This window comes from Mustela erminea, chromosome 7, assembly GCF_009829155.1.
Source record: "Mustela erminea isolate mMusErm1 chromosome 7, mMusErm1.Pri, whole genome shotgun sequence".
NCBI classification, from domain to species: domain Eukaryota; kingdom Metazoa; phylum Chordata; class Mammalia; order Carnivora; family Mustelidae; genus Mustela; species Mustela erminea.
The window spans coordinates 122,270,355-122,293,914 of NC_045620.1; the positions used below are offsets into that span (position 1 = coordinate 122,270,355).

The window sequence follows — 23,560 nt, forward strand, 5'->3', positions numbered from 1 at the left end:
CTCAGTTTAGATGATCCCAATTTTGTTGGCAACATCCAAAGCATCATAGTCAGGGGCCAGCCGAACGTACGCCTTCTTCTCTCCATCAGGCCTGATTAAGGTGTTGACCTTGGCTACATCCATGTCATAGAGCTTCTTCACAGCCTGTTTGATCTGGTGCTTGTTGGCCTTGACATCCACAATGAACACAAGTGTGGTGTTGTCTTCTATTTTCTTCATGGCGGACTCAGTAGTCAGGGGGAACTTGATGATGGCATAGTGGTCAAGCTTGTTTCTCCTGGGGGCGCTCTTTCGAGGGTATTTGGGTTGCCTTCGGAGACGCAGAGTCTTGGGTCATCGGAACGTAGGTGATTTGCGGATCTTCTTTTTTTTTGTGACTGTGGATGCCTTTCAGCACTGCTTTCTTGGCTTTCAAAGCCTTGCTTTGGCTTCGGCTTTGGGAGGGGCAGGGGCTTCCTTCTTAGCTTTCGGCGCCATCTTCGTAAAAAGCCTTCCTAAGCCTTTTAAGGACTAAGCTGTGCTTGAATCATGACGAGGCCTTGCTCGACAACCTACAGTTGCTTGACAACCTAGAGTAGCTCCCCACTGTCTCCCTCATGGTGTCAGGAATCCTCAGGCCGTTTTTCCAGGCATCGGTGCTCCTGTGACTTCCCCCCACCGCACCTCACTACCATTCTTCATGAGAAAGGTCCTCTGAGAGGGACCAGTCCCCCCTGTATATTGGCCTCTTCTTTCCTCCCTGCCTCTGCTCCCCCTGGGGTTTCCTTTATCTGTTCTTCGGGAGTCCGCAAGGCTCTCCGGCTCATCCTGACCCCCTTCTCTGCACCCCATAGCCCTTGCTGTTAGTATTTTTGGCTGTAGCACTCTGGGAAATTTCACAGGGTGTTTTTCACTATTTCTTCTCTGTTAGTCGAGTCGTTCCCCCATCACGCCCAATCTGATGTCAGGCAGGGCACATGGGTTCAGCAAATGGCTGTGGCTTGGCCATGCAATTGACGGGGTTGGTGAACGTGGAACACCTCCTCAGAGAGCTCAGCCCTGCGATTTCTGCCTTGAGGCCCCAAGCCCTTGGTTTCCATAGGGTTTTCCCAGAGGCGCCAACAGGTGTACCTGGAGAACAGCTTGGGGCCCGGGGACCTGTGCCACTAGGTTCTCATGGCTGAGGTGATGCCCTGATTCTTGTCCACCCTGTGTTCCTGCGGTTTCTGCTGGGCCTCCGCTGTGCTCCGTCCGGGAGAACTGGGCCCAGGTCCCCACAGGCAGAGAGGGTCCAGGCCCTGGTAGCGGGGAGGGCGGGCGTGAGGTAATTCCTCCTCCCAGGGGAGGTCAAGGCCTAGGCTCCTCTTTCTGATAATTAACAGAACAGAAGGACCCAGGGGGAGTACTCTGGGCTTAGCAAGGACTTCTCCTATGTATTACTTCATTGGTTCTCGCCATGGTGAGGTGGAGGGGTGAGGAGGGCTAGTCAGGCAGTTGGGACATCATCCAGCCAGAGGGGTCATGGACCCCCAGTTTGTACCACTGCTTATGGCTTCAGGGCTCATGTGAAGCTGGGGGATGCTAGGGCTGTCAGTAGTGTCTTCCCCCGAGCCCGATTTTAAAGTTCTGTCAGGGCAAGGGTACCGTGTCCTGCTGATCTAGGACCTGGTCCTTTTTCTGGCTCCCATCCCAAAGGAGGAGGGATTCATGCCTCTTTACACTTGCGGGATGCTTCGTACATACTCGGTAGCGATGATGGCAAATAATCTGTGGTTCTTGTCTCTTGTCCCCTTCCGTGCCCCTCCTATAGCGGGCAGCGCCCCCATCCCCTGCCTCCAGGTTGCCCTACAGGCAGCAAAACTTTCACTTTCCTGAAGGGAAGGGTGCCTTTGGAGGCAAGTTCAAATACCACTTGGCGACTTACCTAGGGTGGGACCTCAGTGTCTCTTGCAATCTCACTGAGCTGAGGTCCCTCGGCCGTAGCTGGCCTTGGCTCTGCGGAGTGTGTCCTGGGCGTGGCTCCTGCCCACGTGAGCAGCCCGTGCCTGTGCCTGTGCCTGCTTTCTGCCTCTCCCCACCCCGAGCTTGGTAGACGCAGGCCCTCTGTGCACTGCTGTCCCCAGGGCTGGCATTCCGGAGGGACTGGGTAAAAGTGTGCTGAATGAATCAATAATTCGAGTCTCAGAATCATGTGGGCTAATAAAGGAATTCTTAATATCCAAAGCTCCTAGAGCAGGGCTCGCCTAAAACAGGAACCTGATGATTTTTGAAATGATTTCATTTATTTATTAATTATTATTATTTTCTCGAAATGATTTTAAATGACACACGTATTACACAAATGCATTCTTCTTGTAAAAAAAAGACTCACCCCTCCCCCATGGGTTTAAGTCCCCCAGCAGAAGCACTTAGTTGTTAGTTTGGTGATAGGACGTGATTTTTTCTGTCCATCTCTGTGTGTATAAATATATAATTTTGTTTCACAGTTGTTTTTGTTTCTTTTCCTTTTTTACATAAATGGAACCACATCGTAGTTTCATTTTACAGCTTGGTTTTTCACTTACAATAAGCACCAACAATCTAGCCATGTAATTACGGTTCTATCCCACTGTACAGATTACCACGGTTCTACTTACTTGTTTTCTGAAGTGGGGTGGGGGGCGGTGCGCGGTGTTCATGTTGTTGAGTGTTTTATCGCGTGAGCACCTGCGGTGATGAGCATCCCTGGTCCTGCCTCTTTGTGCATCTGTGTTTCTCTAAGACAGACACCCAGAAAGAGAAATGCTAGGTCGAAGGGACTGTGTGCTTTGCATTTTGTCAGGTCTGCCAAATTGCCCTCCAGAAAGGGCAAGGACCAATTTATGCTCCCATAAACAGGGCATGAGAAGACTTCCACCTTTGCCAGCGTCAATATTGGGCTAATCTAAGGGGTGGGGAAAATGATGTCTTGTTATGATTTAATTGGCGTTTCCCAGATAGTAAGTGAGGTTGGACATCTTTTCATATGGTTATGGGCCATTTGTGCTGTTGCTACTAGGAGCCCAGCAAATGTTGCTTCTGCTTGCTTTATAACCCCGCCGTGCTTCCTGTCCGTCCTGGGGAGAACAGCCTGTGAATGTCCAGAGGCTCGTCTCCTGCTGTGCTATATTCCATTTAATAAGCAAACGCTAAGCACCTACTACGTAGGGGGCCATTGTGCTGGGGGCTTTGGGAATAAGGAGATGAATTAGGTGTGATCCCCGGGGCTTTAGTACAGGAGACTTGAGAAATGGTGGCACCAGCAACTGTAAACCATTAAGGACTAAAACCAGATTATGAGCAAAGTATGCGGCAAGTAGTTTTAGGTTGTTCTGGTCAGCAGGCATTCCTTACTTATCCGCCGTATGTAAATTTATGACAACGTGAACTTTCTTACAGGATGGCCTCAAAAATAACATCTCCCTTCCAGGAAGTGAGGCCATTTGGGGCAGGCATGACAAGACTACTTTACCAAAAGGCTGAACAGGTTTTTAAAGGTATGTCTGTGACAGCCTGTAATCAGAATGATTTTCAGGGCTGGCCTTTAGGATGGGCTGTGAAAATTGTCATCCTAGAGGCTCCCATGGTCTCCTGAGTAGGTGGGCCGTTTGCACCCTGGAGCGTTCACTTCATCTGGGGGGCACAGAGAAGAGCTCTTAGAACAATCCCCACTTCTTAGGGATGAGAAAGCAAGTGGTAGCCATGGGCGGCGGGGTCTAGCAGCTGACTGCACCAACCCTGGAACCCAGCGAAAGGGGTCGGACTTGACTGAGCACCTATTTCTTGCTAGGCACTGAGCCGAGAGCGTTCACTTTCACCCCAGAGCTAAGATGTGATCAACTGAACTCGTATATCGGGACCCACCAAACAGAGTCTGCTCCAGGGTCCCAGCCCAGGGCGGAAATTTAAACCTCAGTCCATTTGCGATTATGGGAAACACTTGTCCGCAAACCTCACGGGCACCAATCATAGTCCTCTGGCTCAGCTTTCGCGCCAGCTCACCTGAGCCTAAAAAAGCAGGACCTGCTAGCCTTATAAGGAAACTCCTGACTTCCTAGCCAATTGAGCCCTGCTTCCGCCTTGCTTCTCCTAATATTCCGGCAAGCTCTCTCCCATCCAGAATCCCTCGGGGAGAGTGCTCCGTTACGTTTTGGGTTCTGTGCTCCCCGATCCGTGGACTGTTTTCCCGTGAGTAAAGGACATCAAACTCATTAGTAAACTGTTTTATTTTTGTCATTGGACAGATACATTGTCTGCAATTACTGTAAGAACTATTTTTATCCCGGTTTTACTTATAGGAAACCAAGATTTCCCCTAGATAAGGAGGTAAGAACCACATGGATATGCTTGTAGAGCGTTCCCAGGGCAAGACTGATCTCATGCTGCTCTGTTTTGCCCCCAAATGACTCACCTAGAACAGAATCTTCTTGGTTTGCAGTCGTAGCTTCTCTTCCAACTAAAGTATGGGGTTAAAAGAGGGGCAGAGCTAGGTGGCCCAGCAGCCCCCAGCTGCATCCACTCCCCATCTCCTGGGCCACCCACTCTCTTTCCAGGTTTGGGTCCTTTTCAGTCCCTGGGACTGGTCCGCCCCGCTCAGCAACTTTGGTCCTGAGCCCTTCCTTCCCTTGAATTGCAGTTTTCTCACGGCTGTCCGTTTGACATTGTGCGATTGGATTAAAACAATGTTGGAATGCAATTCAGGAGGCCTGGTTTCTGGACTCAGCCTCGGCCCCTGATCGATTTGAGAAGGTCTTTCTCCTCTCTGTCTGCACGTCAGCTTCCTTATTTGTAACCTGACGGAAATAGACGTAGCTGACCCCAAAGATTTTAAAATTTTGTAATTTGGGGGTGGAGGGTGGGAGTCATGCTCTGTAGTGCCTTTGTCTCCTCTACTACCCTGTACGTGAATTCCAAATCAAGTATTCGAGTGCGTTCTCAGACCTTACATACGTACCTCTGTAGGAAGCACACACATAAAGTATCCTGATAAGGATCTGTATGAAGACTTCTGTGACATTGACGTGTTTGGTGCTACAGTCTAGCTTTCCTTTCCGCTTCCCTGCTATCCCTCTTTCCTCCTCTGGTGTTATATGCCCAGACCAGGAAGGTTGACTGTGGTACTATCTTCAGACACCAGGTCTGGGCTGGGGAGGGGCTAAAAGGGCCAAGTTGCAAAGCGTGCTCTCCACCTACCCCCCATCCCCACCCCCACCAGTGTGTCAACCACACTCCTGTTCTCCTGGGGCATTTCCTTAGCTCGGGAATTCACGTTCCAGCTTCCGGCTTTGGTGGCATCTGCTTAGATATGCCCCTTATTATTGGTTTCCTTTTCATGAGCACATATTCATTCATTATTTTAAGGACTTGCTGAACCTTAGCTGAGGAAGTACTGTGTGCTCAGGCTTTAAGATAACACCACGTGTGTTTGGGTATCTACCCCATTCCCACATTTTCTAGACACTAAGGAAACAAATGTGGAGGAAAGCCAGAATCCCACCCCGGGATCCCCCTTCCCCTCCAGGGGGGTGGGCAGGTATGGGAATGTCTGCCTGTAGCCCAGTAGGGCCATTTTGGAAATAGGACCATATGGGCCATGGGAGCGACTAACTAGCCCTGCCTGAGGACCTTGGCGCAGGCTTGCCGAAGAGAGGAGACAGCATGCAGGCTTTCCACAGGAGCCGGGAGTCTCCCTGGCAGGAATGGTGGCAGCACGGCATTGGGTGGGCTCCTGCGGCAGGTGCTGAGAAATCTGGGAGTTTGGAGTCCAGAGCACTTCAAGATGGTTTGCATCATTAGTTCAACCTCGGGAAGCGTTCTCGTAGCACTTTTTTTTTTTTTTTAAAGATTTTATGTATTTATTTGACAGAGAGAGACCCAGAGAGGGAGAAGCAGGCTTCCCACTGAGCAGGGAGCCCGATGCGGGGCTCGATCCCAGAACCCTGGGATCATGACCCGAGTCGAAGGCAGAGGCTTAGCCCACTGAGCCCCCAGGCGCCCATCTAGCACTTTCTATGAGGCAAAGGAGAATATATAATGGCGATGTTCTTTCTGCTTTGCTTTAAAGAGCAGACCCATGTCCAGGAGACCCCCAGGGACGTTCAAGCCTGGGGAGGCCGGCCTGCCTATATGACTCTAGCCAGTACGTTAGATGAAGGAGCTAATGGGCTTGAATTCAGTTGTTACTGAACACACAACAGCGCTGAGATGGTGCTGGAGGACTTGCTCCCTGGCCCGTCCCCGAGCTGCATGGGGCTGCTGGAGGAGGCTGGACTTTTCACCATGAACCTCAGTGTCAGGTGGGAGCTCTTGGCTGTGGGGGCGCGGGGGAGGAGTGGTGGAGGGGGCGGGATTTCCCAGGAAGCTTCCTGGTGCAGGCATCCTTTGTGAATTCTAGTAGGGATCCATAAGGTCTTTCAGGGAAAGAACCACTGAGGGCAAAGAGGAGGCATGAAACTTCTGGGTTGGGTAGGGAGCAGCAAGAGGCTCTGGTACGTCGTGTGTGAGAGTCAGGAAGTGTAAGAAGAGATAAGATGACAGAGAAAGATGGTCAGATCGGCAAAGGCCTTCCTGTCACAGTGAGAGACCGAGGCTTCACTGTGCAGGAGAGAGCAGGGGTGTGAGAGAAGCGAGTGTGGATTTTAGGAAGGTGACCCTGGCGGCATGGCAAGGGAGGCCAGAGCCGAAAAGCTGAGAAGGAGGGCGACTTAGGACGACTTTGACCGAGGGTCCAGGTCACAGGAGGCAGACAGGATAGAACTGTCTGCAGTTGGAGGGCGGGGAGAAACCTGCTTCGTTTGGGGACTGGGGGTGGTGGTCCTCATCTGAGCTAGAGAATCCTAGAGGGAGAGCAGCTTTGGGACCGGACGGTGGTGTGGGCTTTTCATTTCCTTAAGGATGTATTTTGATCAGCAGGAGTTTTTCATTTTAATAAGGTCCAGTTTATCCCATTTTTTTTTCTTTCATTTTTTTAGTGTGTGTAGCTCAGAATTCTCTGCCTACCCCAAGGTTGGGAAAAGGTTCTCCTAGGAGGGGCTGGACCTTTGAGTTAGACGTTGTTAGACAAACTGCTTTTGAGAAGTCAGCAGGGTGGCCGTGAATGGGGAGAGGTGTACCAGGCAGCTCAAAAGGTGGGTTCGGAATCAGGGTCCCCGTTGTGGAAGGGGAGTGCACGCTGCAGGGAGAAGGGAAAGGCCTGGAGTGCGGGCTTGGAGAGCAGCCCGCACTGACCCGGATAGTGCAGAGCAGGGACTCGGAGCTCCTGGGAGTCGCTGGCAGCTGGGACTTTGAGGACTTCCCCAGAAGGAGCTCTGAAACCCATTAGAGGACCATTCAAGACCCCTTTGTCGCTAATCTGCGGAGCCCTTTCTAATCTGCGTGAAGTGTCTGGTCATCCTGGCCTCCACCGCTCAGTTTATACTTTTCCCAAGGCCACCATGTCTTGTGTGTGTGTGTATGTGTGTTTGGGTGTGTGTGTATAATTTTCCATTTTCGGACTTGCCATTTTTTAATTACAACTCTTTGCAGTGCCTTATGACTCTTCCCCTATTCCTCTTTAGTCAGTAAATGGTGGGCAGTATAAATGTTTTAATTTTCCATTCCCAACTCAGATGGGTTGAACAAAAATAGGGACAAAACAGCTCAGTCTCCTGCGTATTTGCTTCTAGATGCTGTTTAAAGGGCAACTTTGCGGGGTAAACAGAAACCAAAAATTGAGTTGGACTTGCTTTATACACAACAAAAGTGCGATCAGAAGTCAGCATCTTGAAGGGTGTGTTGGTGTAATAACACTGCATCAGAATCACCTGGGCAGGGCATTCAAAAGGCCCATTCCCAGGCCTCTTTTGGAACGCCCTAGAGGCAGAAGCTTCTTGGGGGGTTCCCGGGAAAGCTGATTTTCTAGCCGGCTCCTCAGATAATTCTGAGACTTGCGGAAGTTTGAGAACCACCAAGCTTTGGATGATTCCAAGGAAACCAAACTTGGGACGCAAGTGATTCCCAAAAGATGTCTTTATTGTATCACCTACATTGCGGGGTGCGGGGGGGTGCTCTGTGCACATTGGGGTCACCGGGGATTTTTGTTTTTGCTTTAACCACCATGGCCTGGGCCCCTCCTCTGGATTTGTTCATTACATTTGGAATTTAGTGATGGGCCCTGGCCCCCCCGAGTTTCTGAAGCTCTCCAGGTGATTCTAACGTACAGCCCGGGGTGGGACTCTCCGATCGGGAATCCTGAGCTAGGAAAGATGTGCGGCGTCTAAAGCGGGCAGCGCTAGGGAACTGTTTCCAAACATGGGTGGGGGAGAGAAGACCGGAAAGGACTTGGTACAGGAATTCAAATTTTCCCTTTGGGATGGAGATTGTAGGCGTTCCTGCTGTTTTCAGCAGTTTACTGCAAGGCTCGTCCGCGGGGCTCCTCCTGGGGGCTTCTCTTAGGACTCTGAAACTTGAGAGGGTCTGCATGCCTGAATCTGAATGGTGGTCCCCGAGGCCCCTCCCTTTGACCCCCAGGCCTAGAGCAGGAGTGGGGGAGGGGAGGGAAGGGGACAGCAGCCCAGGCAGTTTGGGTTTACCAGGTTCCTTTTGATCCATACCCCAAGGTGTGAAATCTACGCTTCTCGCAAGGCTCGGGGTTTCTAAAGCAAAGTGACCACATCGACAAGTCCTCAAGCCAACTTGACATAGGGTTCTTTCCACCTGTCAAATGCTGCCTCCCCCCAACTTCCTTCTGTCCTTCCTGTAACATTCAGCAGATATCCGTGGTCCCATCAGACTGATTAGGAAACCAGGATCCAGAGAAGCTAGGCATTTGCTGAACGAAGCTCCTGGCATCCACTGTGATCCCCTGCTCAGTCTGAGCCCTCCCATCCGGCTCCTGGTGGGGACTCGGTGAGGTACGGGCCAGCCACATGGCCACCTGCACCCCTGCTCCCTGCCCAGACCCCGCCCTCCACTCCCTGGTGGAGCCCTGCACACCCCGCCGCTCTGGGCTGGGGGCTGAATGCGATCTGGAGGGGAGAGCTGGCTTTGCGGGGAAGCCTTCCCCTTACTGAGCGGCGCTGGAGCTGGCGGGAAGGAGAAGGCGGGTGGGTCGGTGAGGGACGAGGTAGCCGCTGCTGCAGCTCCAGGAGCCTCGGCGGCTGGGGCTCCCAAGCTCCTGGCATCAGGGAAAGTGCCGCAGTGACTGGAGAGAATGACAGGGCTGGGACGAGTGAAGGCCGCCTAGGGTGATGGCAAGGAGAGATGAGGCCAGGGGTCAGCCAGGAAGGGCCTCCCGACCCTTTCTGTGGCTCTCTGGATCCCTGGAATGCATGCGAGGGGCTCTGAGTGTGTGGATTGTACAGCGGGCGCCCCGGGGCGCCTCCTCCCTCGCACCCCTGCCCTCCCTGTGCTGGGGAGCCGAGGCAGCCGCAGACACCCCTGAAGATCTGGCTGCTCCTGTCTGAGAAACCGGGAGGCTGTGCCCACTCCTCGCTCCCCCGCCGCCGCGCTCCCGTGCCCGCCCCCGCCGATCTGGGTCTTCTCCGATTTCCTTCAGCACACGGAGACCGCCTCCCCACCACATAATTTACCACCTAATTGCATGCTGTCTTGGAGGAGGGCTGTGGTTCCATGCGCGGTGGGTCTCGGGCACACAGTCGGGCTGTGAGTAACACAAGGGTGGAGGCCCGTCTCCCCCACCTCCGCAGTGTCCTCCCTGGGCCCAGCGGTGGTGGGTGCTCGGGACGGCTGTGCTCCTGGATCCCGGGGTCGGGCTGGGGTTCAGGTGGGCTCAGACGTCGGCTCCAGAGTACAGCACGGCCCCTCCTGTGGGTTCTTCGACTCGCGAGGGGGATGGGGTGCCCCTGGCCCCCAGCGTTTGCCTGAATGCTGCACCTTTCCTGGGCCCAAGTTTGGGGAGGATGGCACAGAGCCCAACAGGCCGGCACAGTGCGGGTTGCCATGGTGACCCTTTTCGTTTCCTTCCGAAGGACGATCGTAGGACGATCGTTTCTTTCAGCCCGTTCATCCGCCTGGACTGCCACCATTCTCTGCACTCTGGGAACCACGCTGCCCAGCCCCATTACCTCTGCTTTGTGCCACAGGGAACCACTTGTCGGGAGGCTCGGTTCTAAATCACAGTCCAGTATCAGCCGGTGGTGTGTTCTGGCTTGAAGGGGAGCAGTGGGGACAGGCCCTGGAGATGTAGCCTCAGTTCAGACACGGGCGCGGGGCGAGCTCACCTCGGCCTCTCCTTCTACCTGCCCTTCCTCTCTCCAGACCGCTTCCTCCTCAGTTAGTGGCTCAGACCCTTTGGGTGGGCTCAGTTCCTGAGGGCTTCGGTTTCCTGGTTTGTAACAAGGACAGCCGGGGCCTTTAGTGGTTTCCACACCTGGCAAGAATCAGAATTACCGAGGGAGGTTTCTCAGTGGATTCCTGGGCCCTGCCCCAAGCCTGCTGATCTCCACAGGAGGGCCCAAGAATCTGTATTTTTTAAAAAAACCTCCTTGGGTGATCCTAATACAGTTAAACCCAACTGACTTGGGGATTCTCCTGGCAAGATGATCTGTGGGGCCCTTTCGGGAAGGAAAGGAAGCCCTGCCCGGTGCTGAGGACTGACCAGTCTTTCTGGGTTCTCAGAGCTTCTGAAGAGCCCCTCGCAGGCTACTCGTCAGGAAGCGGGTGTTTCCTGGTCAGGCTGGCTAAGCCAAGACCAGGCCCCCACCTTTCCCCCACAGGAGAAGGCTGGAGAGAGAGAATGACAGGAAGGGGGGGGATGTTGCCATAACAACCAGCTCCAGGCGGAGGCCTCCCTTCCAGGGGCTGGTACTTCACCCCAGTAATGGTGGTTTCCATGGAGATGGGTTACTGAGGGACAAGGGGAACATTTGCCCCACTTAGAGCATTAGTGAGGAGCTGCCAGAAGGCAGAACATCTCTAGGTGGGAGCCTTGGACCCCTGTCAACTTGAAGCCGCCCCCACCCCCCCAACTATGGCCTCTGCTCTCCAGGTGCAGGTCTGACACTCTCCTGCTTAGTTGCTCTCCCTGCGATTGGTCTCCCTAGCAACAAGTCCTGCTAACTCCTTGCTGTTGGCTCCGTGGCTATTTTTAGCTTCTCTGCCAGCAGCCCAGTCCTGGTCATTTGCTTGCAACCTCCATATGGATTGCAGGGGAACAGGCAAACAAAGATTCCCCGGGCTCTTTGGAGGGGGGCCTAGGCATGGACCTCTTAGTACCTCTTAGAATTTTGCTCTGCAAAGTATCTGTCCCCAACTGGGAACTTGGGCAGTGGATTCTGGAGGAGGCTCCCAAGACAATGTTGAATCCAGTTCAGCAAACACTGTTTAAATCCCCCTACAAGGTGCAAGGAGGTCTAGTCCTCACTGCTTCCATCCGAAGCCGAGCGAGGTCCAGGCCCTGCCCTCTAGGAATTTTAATCTCGTGGAGGAGAAAGATGAGTACACAATTGCCTTAGTGGGCAAATATTGGCAGGTGCTGAGAGAGGCTTACAAGTGCTCTGGGAGTAAGGTGGAAAGAGGGACAGGGTAATTGGGGGGAGGGGGGAGGTAAGGGGAGGGTCCAGAGCAGCACTGTCCCGGCAGAACTTTCTGCAACGATAAAAATGTTTTAAAATCTGTGCTGTCCAGAACGGTCGCCCCAGCCACGTGTGGCCCTTGGGACACCCGGAAGGTGGGCCAGTGCAACTGAACTTTTAGTTTTATTTAATTTTAATTAATTGAAATAGCACATGCAGTGAGTCGTGACCCCGTTGGACAGTTTGGGTCTAAAGAAACTCCTGGTGGAGGTAACTGGTGAACTGGGTGGGGGAAGCTAGATGGGATTTGGGCTGGTGGGAGTTGAAGGGGAGGAGTGAGGAACAGCATGAGCAAAGGCACAGAGGCTGGGGAAGGGCATATTTGGGGAATAGCAAGTGGGTGGGCCCAGTGTGGGCCGCGTGATGTAAGCGTTATACAGATTGTGGGAGCCTTGAATGCCGCGTAGAGTGTTGTCTGTAATCAGCAGGTAGTCAGCGTCTCCTGCTCCCATGGGAGGCTTTTGGGCTTGTAGGTGGGAGATCAGATCAGAATAGACATCCATTTTGACCTCATGGCTTGTTGTCTTGGATATAGCCTCCCTGGCCTTGGGATGGCTGGGAATGCACGTGTGGCCAAAAAAGTACGCCGGGCATCCTCGATGTGTGGCTTTGCAGATGGCTTCATAGGGATCATGGCTTCTCTGGTTTTGAGTAGAGGGACTCAGGCAGTTAAATATCCTGTTTCGTAGAGGCCACATCACCTCCCCGCTCCTTCCAGCACTGGATGTCATGTCAAAGCAGAACACCCAGCACAGCTGACATGGCAATCCCACCTTGACATGTGGGAACTCCTGCTGGGGCTGGCGGGGGGGGCGGGGGGGTGGTCGGCTCTCAGTTCCGTGAGCTGGAAGGTCAGATTAACTGCACTCACTGTGACCATGTTCTTCAGAAACACAGGAATGTGACAGATACCATAATGTTAAATTTACCGATTTCTAACGGGACGGGTCCTCCTTGCCACACAGATCCTGCCGCTTGTCCTTTGGCCTTCGGGCAACTCAGTGGTATCAGAGTCACAGGAAAACGTTATTAGGATTAGAAGTTTGCTTGATGAATCCAGGGGCAGGGTGAAGAGTCAGGTGTCCTGAAATAAAGTAATTCATCAGGCCTGCTCTCTCCCTGCCAGGCAGGAAGGGTGCCCTCTCTTTAAGGTCACCCTCTCTTCGGGGCGTCCTGGATACTTCCTCTCCAACACTTCTTTTAGGCTCTTGACATCCACCAGATCTTCTTTTCATTGAGGAGTTCCCCCTTTTCAGCCTACTTTTACCACGTTCCCAAGACCTTGCCTTGTTTTGCATGACTCTTCTACTTCTGGCTGACCATCTTTATCACAATCAAAAGACCTGTCTCAGGGCGCCTGGCTGGCCCGGTTGGAATTGATCTCGGGGTCGTTGAGTTCAAACCCCACGTTGGGTGTAGAGATTACCTAAATAAATAAGCAAACTTAGAAAAAAGATCTATCTCAGGAGCCAGCTCTAGAGGATTACTTTGGAAGGTCGAAGACATATGTGACCTGAGGATCCTTGAAGCCTGCCCTGGTTTTTTTCCCTGACCTTTTGCTAAGGTCCCCTCTTGTTCTAACTCTGAGGTCTCTTCTGTTTGAGGGTCTTTCTCTGCCCACTGAGCATGAAGAAGACACGAATGTCTGAGTGACTCGGCATCATATGGAAGAGGGAGAAACCCTTCCTCTCTGCATGACTACAGGAGAGGGATGGTACCCGAGGCCGGCGAGGGGGCAACCTTGAGTTTGGGCTTTCTTTTGCTTAAGCTGGGAGCTGTGTAGGAGGAATAAGATTTGAGTTAATTTTAAAAGGTAAGAGTAAGGAAGTTTGGCAGGTGGAGGGAAAGGCTACTTTATAAGTGGGCCAAGAGAAAGTGAAAATGATGGCGCTGGTCCATTCGGACACCTTGAGTCCTGGCTGCGTGCATAGACATCGCTGCTTGCTATCTGAAGAAGTCCCAATACCAAAGAGTTGTAGAGTCGAAGATGTTATAGCCACGTGGTAATGGAGAAGGAAGTGTCATAGAGGAGATAGAGCGTGTTTAAAAAGAGCCAGCCAAACCAGATCAGAAACTTCATTTGAGAGAAGGCCTGTGTGTGTGTGGCGGGGGGATGTTGGAGTGGCCTTGTTTACTGGCCCTGGATGCTGAGCAGACATCAGTGAGAGAAGCAGCAAAGCAAGTCCTATTGCATTCCTTAAAGGACAAGAGCAGGCAGGAGGTACAGATTCATGGTTTCTCATCTCTGCTTGGGGCCCTCCTGAAAAATTGTGCCAGAAACCTTGATGGGGTTGAAAGATGGGCTGGAGCAGAAGAGCCTGTGTTTTGTGGAATGGCTCCTTCTCCCGGCTGTATGGTTGCTGGGCCTCCGTCCAGCTTGGGAGAGGGAAGTTTGAACTTCCCAGGTATTATTTGGAGAAAGCCCTCTCTCTGGTTTGGCATCCTCCTCCCTCTTCAGGGCTTGCTTGCTCTGATGGCCCTTGGAAGAATGCTGAGCCCCAGGAGGGAAGGTGGGCTGTCCTTCCCGGCACATCTCTTGACCTCATTCTGTGGGCATGGCTTCCAGCTGGTATGTTCCCAGCTGACTATGGCTGGAAGCCAGGCACCTGGGGCATTATCTCTTTAAGAGATGCTGGTATCCCAGGGCCTGGGAGGGCAGATGTTATCACTTCTGTTTTGCAAATGAGAAAAACGGACCTCTTGGGGTTAAGTGACTTGTCAAGGTCATGGTGGTGGAACCAGAACCCAAGTCCAGATCTTCCGACAGGTGCTGCTGGCTAAAAGGCCCTCTGCTGCCCAGAGCGATTACGTTCAGTTCCTCTGCTCTTCGATTCATCATGCAAACTGAAACCAGGCTGATCTTTCCAAAATACCCGTTCATCTGGTCTTCTCAGAAAGTCTGCTGTTTTTCTTCGCTGCTCTAGGATGCCTCCATTGGCCTCCTCCTCAGCAGCCTTTACCCTGAGTCGTACTGGGAGGTGGCAGGTGGAGGCGGGCAGATTTTACTCCCATTCCAGCCTTAGATCTCTTTATTTCCTTCCTTTCTTACCTCATTCCAAATCGGATTCGTCTCTGCTCCGCACTGCCCTCCTTAGCCTCATTTATCATTCCTATTAGCCATTTTTCTGGTGGCTTTCAAGCCAGCCAGGTCGGTGGGGCTTGGCATTTGTGGTATAGTTATCTTCGCAGATGTTTTTCAGTGGCCTTTTCCTATCTCCCCAAGTGTAGTTGAATCTGTCAACTCCTTGAAGGCGGGGCCAAGACGGTCTGCTTCTGTATGGGGTGTGGGTGGAGACTCCGTGTGTGTGTGCGCGCGCGCGCGCCACCGTGGGGGGCGGGACCTCTGCTCGGGAGGAGGGAACTCGAATTGGTTGAGGCTGCACCTGGGGGCTGCACCTGGAGGCTCCAGGAGAGGAAAGTCTTTCCTTTGAGCCGCAGATGGTTGTGCCCAGGGATGGGAAATTGCCGAACTTTTCGGGTGTGCCCTCCCCACCATCACCTTGCACACAGGAACATGGGACATTCAGCGCAGATGCTGAGTGACCTAGGGGACCCAGGGGTTTGGCCAGGAAGAGGTTTTCAAAGCCTGAACTCAAGCCACGCTTTTAAGGGACCCCTTTCTATCCACCTGTAGTATGAAGAGGACAGCCCTCTCCCCAGCAGTTCTCGTTCTGGAGCGCTCCCAATTTCTGCAGGCGCCTTCTGTCCGCCTCTGTGTGCTTTGAGTTTTCCCTCCAGCTTCCTGGGCCTCTACGCTCATCTGTAAGCTTTTTCTTGTTTTCTTTTCTTTTCTTTTTTTTTTTTTTTTGGTTGTGCTTCCGAGAGACTGACTTTTAACAACTTTCTCCTGGCTCTCCCAGGCCGTCCGCAACCTCCTCTCTTCTTTTGCCGGCGCTCCTGGCTCTCTCCGCGCTCCCGGCTTACCTCCGCCGCCGCAGAGCAGCCCCTTCCCTCCCGGTCCCCTTCCCTGCCTCTGCGGGCTCCCCGCCTCGCCCCACGGCGCCCCTCCGAGCTCTCGCAGAGTTGGGGGAGAGGGGGCGGGAGGGCCAGCCCGGAGGAGGAGGAGGGGGCGGCGCCGCCTCCAGCCCGGCCTGGGCGGGGTCCTGGGAACGGGCGGAGGCCCAGCCGCGCCCCCAGGCCCCAGCGGCGGCCCGCGCCCCTCGGACGGGAGGAGAGGGGCTGGCCCACTGCCAGCGTCTGAGAGCCGGCCCCCTCCCCCGGCCCGCTTGCAGCCAACCAGGCACTCCAGCGGGGCCCACGTGACCTGGAGTTCTAGACAAAGAAAATGTTCAAGCCCTCCCCCCCACCTCCCCCCTCCCCCTCTCTCTGGCCCCCTCCGCCCCCAGCCCCATCGCCCCCATCCCCTCCCCCCAGACGGGCAGCTACTTACAGAGCTTCAGGGCCGGGGCTCACACCTGAGCCGGACCACAGAGGGGCTGCACCTGGCCTTATGGGTAGGTTCCTGGACGGAGCCCTGGGGAGACTGGGGGCGGGGAGGCGGCAGGGGCCGGTGGGAGGATCTCTGGGCCGCTGCAGCCCTCTGGATTTGAGAAGAGTCAAAGTATGCTTCCCTGGCCCGCAGGAGCTGGCTGCTCTGCCTGGCCTGAGTTCTGGAGATGCTGAGTTAGTGCTGTCCCACCCACTCCCTCCGCAGGAGCCCCAAGCCCCACTCTTCCCAGCGCTCAGGTGGGACGTGACGGTGCAGAGCCCAGAGCAGCAGCCCCAGCGTGGGAGCCTGGGGCAGTAGTCATTGAAGGCTGAGGGGCAGGCCCTGGCCCCGCGGAGTTGGGAGCCCAGGAGTTGGGCTGCAGGCAGCGCCTCTCCCCAGCTGGCTGGCTGATGGGCTGTTGGCATTTCCTTGCCGACCTGTGCTGCTGGCTGGGGCACCAGTGCAGTCCTCGGGCCATGCCCACCTTGCAGTCTCTTGGGAGGGACCATTTCTTCTGTGCGTGTCCCTGGGAGCCAGCGGGCAGGCCTACAGAGAGAAGTGGTGCTGGCTGGGAGGGAGCAGTGGGACCCTGACAGGGGCCGGGGCCCATGAGCGGGTACCATGAGGGGCAGCTCAACGGCGGCCCCGGACAGCCTGGGATCCCCTGCGCCGGTGGGGAGTCCGCATGGGCGCCCAGACCTCTGACCTTTGGAACGGGAAGCAGAGGGAGGTGGAGGCGGGACAGCTGCCCAGGAAGACAGGACTGGTCGGGGAGGCCTTGCCTCTGCTAGTGTGGGGTTACCCTTGGCTTTCCCGCCTGGACAAACTCCAGACGAAGTGGCTTCCTTGAGCCACGGTAGTTGGGGGTGGTAGGGTGTCTCCCTGGTCCTGCCCCACCTCTGGGCTGCTCTGGAGTAGGACCTTGGGAACTGGGGGTAGGAGCCTTTAGCCCAAATGCCAAAGCCCTGAGTTAACCCTTCTCTCTCCCATTGTTTGCCTGGGGAGGAGGGTTGGAGTGAGCGTGGAAAAAAGGCATTCCCACACTGCCCTCGGCAGACTATTCTAATGAGGCCCCTCCCCCACCCAGCCACCGTCTCTGCCACTTCTTCCCCTTTCCTCCTGCCTCCTGCTGCTAACCCACCCCCCCCTTCCTCCTTCCCCCACCCCTGCTGGCCTCGTCCCGATGGAGGCCCCCTTCCTCCTCCTCCTCCTCCTCCGCCTGCCAAAACCCTGCTGGGTGCGTGTTCTCCTGCACCCAGTGGGTTGGGGGCGCTGAACAGCCGTCAGCAGCAGCATCTGACAAGCTGGGGGAAGTTGAGGGGGAAGAATAATGTTCAGGAACTCGCTGTGGAGGGGTTGAAAAGAGAGACAAAGAGGCTGTGGGGGAGTGAGGAGGGTGGCATCAGGCACGACTCCCTTCTAGACCCGGGGAGCCCGGCGCCCACCCGCTGCTGCTTGCGGTGCAGGTGACCTCACCTTTCCTCGGAAGGCCCCTCCCGCCCTCTGCCACCTGCACCTTGTTCTGGCCCCACGGGCCTCATCACCCCTGAAGGTCTTGGGGTCACCCATTGCAGCACCCTGGTCTAGATCAGTCACCCATCCCTGAATTTCAAGGAGGTGTGGTATTTCTCTGTGAGCAGACCTAGGGCTCCCGTAGGGCTGCCACAGCTGATTCTAGAAGAGGATGGGCTTGAGTGCACACCTAGGTGCATCTTCTTATGGGGGAGGGGGTGGTAGATAAATGATGGGAGGGAGGGAAGGACAAAGTCCCAGCAGGTGAGAGAGGGGGCTTGCTTGGGAGGGGAGACAGTTGCTCTGCATTCTCCCCCGATCTGTCCCCACCCCTGCTGGCTTCCGGCTCATTTTCCCAGCTGTTTGTGGGCTGGGGGCAAAGGATTCATGATCCCAGCTTAGAATGTGTTGAGTCAGGGAGAGAACTAGGATTTCCATCCTCAGTGTTGAAGGGCTCCACCAGAAGCAGGTTTGGTTGGTGGCCTGGAGGCTTGAGATGGAAACAAAAATGAATCTGCCACACAGTAGACCTTGGCGCTTTAACACAAAGGTTCTTAACCTGGCGCCCTCGGATCTGGGAGTCTGTGGGCGACTTTGGAGACCCCTTGGCGTTTTTGATACTTAACATATATCAGATTCTTAAACCAGTCAGAAAAGTTGAGTGGAAATCCTTCAGATGAAATGCTTTTTTAGGTCGGAGCACCTTGGAAGAGCGAGGATTGCTCTAGAATGTGCTGTTCCGTGAGTTGCCAAGCAAAGACAGGAACGCACATGCTTCCGTTTCTAGCTCAGAGTTCTTACACTCCGACTTATTTTCTGATGTTCTTGTTCAGTCTTGAGGGTGGGCTTGTATTCCCAGCTCTAAACTCTCTGGGGAAGCTTCTTGTTGAAAGGCATGTTGGAGATGGAAAGTTTTTCACTGAATGTGGTGGGAACAGGTGCAGAGCCTTAAAGTTTGAGTTCCCGGGTCCCTCAGATTCAGTCACTGGGGTGAAGTTAGGTTGAATGGTTCTCAGAGCTAAGGGTCAAGGATTTCATTCTCTTCTGTAGGGTGATGGGAATCCTGGAGCAGGTTTTGGGAAGGAAGAGCGTGAGACAGTGAATGAATGGAGGCTGTCCAAAGGCGAGCATGATTGGGTTTGGGTTGTTAATTTATCAGTAGGTTCGCAGGGAGGACATGTGGCCCGTAGTGTGTTCTCAGCAAACCGTTGTTGAAAGAAAAAATGTATTGATGGATCAAAAAGGCGTGTGTAGAAAGAATGAGCGAATCTGATAACATACATTTGATATAATCTTAAGATTTTAGAATGGCGTGGGAGCAGGCAGGCTCTGACGGGGCTTGAGCAGAGGGGGACCCAGAGCAGTGATTTCATCACGTAGACATCACGACCAGACTGGATGTGTGGACTGGAAGCCAAGACCAGGAATAGAAGGGGTTGATTGCCCAGGAAAATTGTAAAAAGGACGAGAGGATCCAGTTCGTGATTGGGAAGTATAAGGTAGCAGAGGACGGAGCCAAGCTCTGTGGCCAAGCTAAGCCTCACGAAGTACTCTTCGGATAGACTCAGTCTTGCCGTGTCAGAGGGTGGGCAGCTGACAGAAGCTGCCCTACGGAGGAAGCGTTCGTTCGTTGAGCGGCACAAGAGAAGGTTGGAAACCAGCCAAATGATTGGAGTTCACCGACCAACTTCAGATTTTCCCATTTTCCGTGGCAAGCCAGTTGATGAGCAAAGAACTCAGTCCTTCACCTCCTGTCATTGTCTCCAAACCACAGAGAGATGGAGGAGAGCCCCCCCACCCCCCGCTGCCCCAGGGTCAAGTGACCTGGAGAGGTCAAGGTAACTTTTGTTCCTTATTTCTCCAGGCTGAGAAGAAAGCCAAGGTGATCGCAGTAATGAATGCTGTGGAAGAAAACCAGGGCTCCGGCGAGTCTCAGAAGGTCGAGGAGGCCAGCCCTCCCGCCGTGCAGCAGCCCACCGACCCCGCCTCCCCCACAGTGGCCACCACACCTGAGCCCGTGGGGGCGGATGCGGGGGACAAGAACGCCACCAAAGCCGCGGATGATGAGCCGGAGTACGAGGTGAGCGGCTCACTGCTTCGCCCGCCTCGTCCAGCTCTTTCCTGGGTCCTTCCACTGCCAGCTCTGCCCGTCCTGCTGTCCTCTCTCCACCTGACCCCAGGCCTCTTCGGCTCCCCAGTCTCGCTCTGTCTCAGTCGGTTCCGATGGAGCTCCCTCCTGGCTGTCCCGACCCTCAGATGCCCAGGGCTGGGGTTGCCACGGGGGGATCAGGGTGGCAGGGCCTCGTGACCGCCACGTAATGACTTCTGCTCCTTGGGGCTCCAGGACGGCCGGGGCTTTGGCATTGGGGAGCTGGTGTGGGGGAAACTTCGGGGCTTCTCCTGGTGGCCAGGCCGCATTGTGTCTTGGTGGATGACGGGCCGGAGCCGAGCAGCTGAAGGCACGCGCTGGGTCATGTGGTTTGGAGACGGCAAGTTCTCAGTGGTAAGTCGTGGGGTTTGGTGGTAGCCTCGGGGAGGGACGGGTCTGGGTCCCAGGGCCTGGGGTTTGGGGTTGGGGGACCTGGTCTGGAACTAGGGTGGAAGGACTGGGCTCTGCTCACCACCCCCCGCCCCCCGCCAGTCTCCACGTGGGATCAGAAGAAACCCTAGAGAGAAGTGGGCCACCCTGGGGGGTTCAGAGAGCTGGGGTGCCTGCCAAGCTCTTGCCTTCCAGGACGCTTTCTCCAGAACTCCTTTCCTGCTTGCGTTCTGGTCCTCTCCCACGTTTGGGTCAGACTCCTTTGAACATCATGGAATTCTGTATCAATCCATCTGGTCCTTGAGGGCAGAGGCTGTCTCGATGCCCCAGTCCCTGCCCATTGCCAGGCACATGGTGGGGGCTTGACAGGTGTGGCAGGAGGAGAAAGCGAGGGCATTGGTGGTTCCTCCAGGTGTGTGTCGAGAAGCTGATGCCGCTAAGCTCCTTCTGCAGTGCTTTCCACCAGGCCACCTACAACAAGCAGCCCATGTACCGCAAAGCCATCTACGAAGTCCTACAGGTGAGCGCCCCTCTGGGTGGAGGGGGCTTGGGCAGCAGGGACTCCTAGCTGGTCTTGGAAGGTGGAGTGTAGCTGTTAGGCAGAGGGTCCACCCACCAGGCCCCAGGACTCCCTTTGTCCCCCATGTCCCCCCCACCCATGGCTCACCCCTTTCTGCACGCCCCTTCTCCCAGCTCTTGCCTTAGGCGGCCCTTGCTGCCCCCTAGCCTGTCCTCACAGCCTCCCTGCTGCGTGTTGCTTCCAGGTGGCCAGCAGCCGTGCGGGGAAGCTGTTCCCGGCCTGCCACGACAGTGACGAGAGTGACACTGCCAAGGCCGTTGAGGTGCAGAACAAACAGATGATCGAGTGGGCTCTCGGAGGCTTCCAGCCCTCTGGCCCCAAGGGCCTGGAGCCACCCGAAGGTAAATACAGGTGCCCGGGCCAGCCTTCTGGGACCCCTGCCAGCCGGGCAGCTCCATGCCAGGGCTGGGAAGGCCCTGCTTGGAGAGCACTGCCAGCTCTGTGGTTGAGAGGCTGAGGGGAGTGGCTACGGGTCTCCCTTTCCGTGGGGTCAGGGGTCAGGATAGGAGCGGGGCTGCCCTGGGACTCAGGATAAGCTCCTCCCCTTGGCTGGCTGGCATTGGAGAGCTGGGAGTTAAAAACAAGTTGGGGGCCAGGCTGCACCCCTCTGTCGGCAGGATAGAGGAGGGGAGGGAGCCGGTAACCGTGATCTCGTCACCTGCTCTCCCCATCCAGAAGAGAAGAACCCCTACAAAGAAGTTTACACAGACATGTGGGTCGAACCCGAGGCAGCTGCCTATGCCCCACCCCCACCCGCCAAAAAGCCCCGAAAGAGCACAACGGAGAAGCCGAAGGTCAAGGAGATAATTGACGAACGCACAAGAGGTAGTTGGCCTGGCCTTGCAGAGCGTGGCTGGCGAGGCTGGCGTTCAGAGGCGCGGGTGTGGCCCTCCCGGCCCCCTCTGATGCTGGGCTCTCCTCCCCTCCGCAGAGCGGCTGGTGTACGAGGTGCGGCAGAAGTGCCGGAACATCGAGGGTGAGTCCCGATGGCCACTGACTCCCTGGGAGGTCCGTGGTCTGTTGCCCCCAGGACGGGCAGGAGGCTCCTAGCGCGGGGCCTGGTGCAGAGTAGCCTAGGCACTTAGGAAAGTTCAAGCGTCATGGGACATCTGTACCCAGTGAAGGCCTCTGTCCGGCCTGTCCCACCACCCCCACCATGCTTCACCCACACGGCTGTCTTCCTGGTGCTACCGTCTTACTTTCCTTTCAATGACACGTGCTGGTCATCAGGGTTTGAGAACTCCGGTGGGTCAGAGAAGGGTGGCCTCTCTTGGATTTGTTTGAGCTTGTGACCTTTGGCCTTTTACTCTTCCTCACCTGCTCTCACCCACTGGTCCTTAGCGCATCTGAGGGCTGGCAGAGATGGGGGCAGGAGTGTAAGACTGAAGGACTGCCCAGGGACTGTCTGCAGAGGCAGCCAGGGTCCGAGCTTTCTTCTCATAGGCAGGTTCCTGTTCTCGATTATGCATTTCCCGGGTGGGCGGCATTGCTGCTCTGAGAGCTGGGTGGGCATCGCGGTTGAGGCCACGATGGCCCCCCTGTATCATGGGACACCCTCCTAGACGCCTGGCTGGCTCCTTGGGCTGCTGCTTCAGCATGCCCTTTTCTTGCAGCCTTTTTGGAGCGGAGCTTGGGCCCCAAGGTGGGAAGGGGCCCTTTGAAGACAGTCACCCTGTTTTCTCTCCTCCCCTTGGCTTTCCAGACATTTGCATCTCTTGTGGGAGCCTCAACGTCACCCTGGAACACCCTCTCTTCGTCGGAGGAATGTGCCAAAACTGTAAGGTACGCCCCCGGCAGTCTGCGCCTTGGCCCCCTTTGAGAGGCTCACTGTCGCCTAGAGTAGCTGCTTGGTGACCCTGCGGTCCTCTCTGGACGCAGAGTCCTGATAAAATGGGCCCTTGGGCATTGAAATGTTTGACTTGCTCTTATTTGTCCTTCCCAGAAAGATTCTGTCCCCCTCGAAAGCCCATTCTGTCACAGTGTCCCAGTCCCTCATGTGGGGCGGGGGTGGGGGGAGGACGGACTGACGGATGGGGGAAGGGGCTGCCGCATCCTTGGGGTCCCAAGAGGAAAGCCCGGGGCTGTAGCGAGGGACAAGGGGGGTGCAGCTGCCTCCCTGACCTCGTTTGGGGGCTTCCCGATTCCGCGCACGCTCTGGGTCAGGACACCTGTCGGCCCCGCCCCGCACATGTGGCGCAGTAGGCTGCGGGCTCCCTTGTGCAAGGCTGGGCTGTGGTTCCCAGGCGAGGGCCCGGAGGCTGGGCGCAAAGCCTGCCTCCTTGGGGCTGGCCCGGCCGTCTGCTGCCTGGTGGTCTCTGACCCCCCCGCCCCGCCCCCCAGAACTGCTTCCTGGAGTGCGCGTACCAGTACGACGACGATGGCTACCAGTCCTACTGCACCATCTGCTGCGGGGGACGTGAGGTGCTTATGTGTGGGAACAACAACTGCTGCAGGTGAGGCCCCCCGACTCCCCGAAGCCCCTCCTCTCCCGAGCCCTGGGTCCCTCAGGGTTCGAGAGGGGCCCCCTCCCCGCTGCTACACTGGGCTTTCTTCCAGGTGCTTCTGTGTGGAATGTGTGGACCTCCTGGTGGGGCCGGGCGCCGCACAGGCCGCCATCAAGGAGGACCCCTGGAACTGCTACATGTGCGGGCACAAGGGCACCTACGGGCTGCTGCGGCGGCGGGACGACTGGCCCTCGCGGCTCCAGATGTTCTTTGCCAACAACCACGACCAGGAATTCGTGAGTGCTGGGCCCGGGCTGCCTCTTCTTGCCCCGTACCTGTCAGAGCCCGAGGGTAGGCGCAGCCCACCAGGAGGGCATGGGGGCCTGAGCTGCCTGCGGGGGTGCGGGTTTGCTGTGCGGGAGGGTCTGAAGCCCGAGCCGTCCTGGTGGGCTGGGAGGGCCAGCCGCGGGCGCTCACCTGGCCCGT

The 23,560-nt window shown here is 55.7% G+C and overlaps 1 protein-coding gene across 5 annotated transcripts in view; it reads left to right on the forward strand.

Moving 5' to 3' along the window:
- The window catches only part of DNMT3A (DNA methyltransferase 3 alpha), a 97,133-nt gene that overhangs the window by 64,006 nt on the left and 9,567 nt on the right, over positions 1 to 23,560 (forward strand). For 4 of the 5 annotated variants that reach the window (XM_032353130.1, XM_032353128.1, XM_032353131.1 and 1 more), the window contains 9 exons: positions 19,376 to 19,591; positions 19,856 to 20,014; positions 20,463 to 20,570; positions 20,815 to 20,971; positions 21,306 to 21,455; positions 21,562 to 21,606; positions 22,333 to 22,412; positions 22,971 to 23,083; positions 23,187 to 23,370. In XM_032353130.1, coding sequence (XP_032209021.1) covers positions 19,376 to 19,591; positions 19,856 to 20,014; positions 20,463 to 20,570; positions 20,815 to 20,971; positions 21,306 to 21,455; positions 21,562 to 21,606; positions 22,333 to 22,412; positions 22,971 to 23,083; positions 23,187 to 23,370 — 1,212 coding nt within the window. Of the gene's footprint in view, positions 1 to 15,916; positions 16,025 to 19,375; positions 19,592 to 19,855; positions 20,015 to 20,462; positions 20,571 to 20,814; positions 20,972 to 21,305; positions 21,456 to 21,561; positions 21,607 to 22,332; positions 22,413 to 22,970; positions 23,084 to 23,186; positions 23,371 to 23,560 lie in introns of those variants that run through there. The other variant, XM_032353133.1, reaches the window with a different exon arrangement.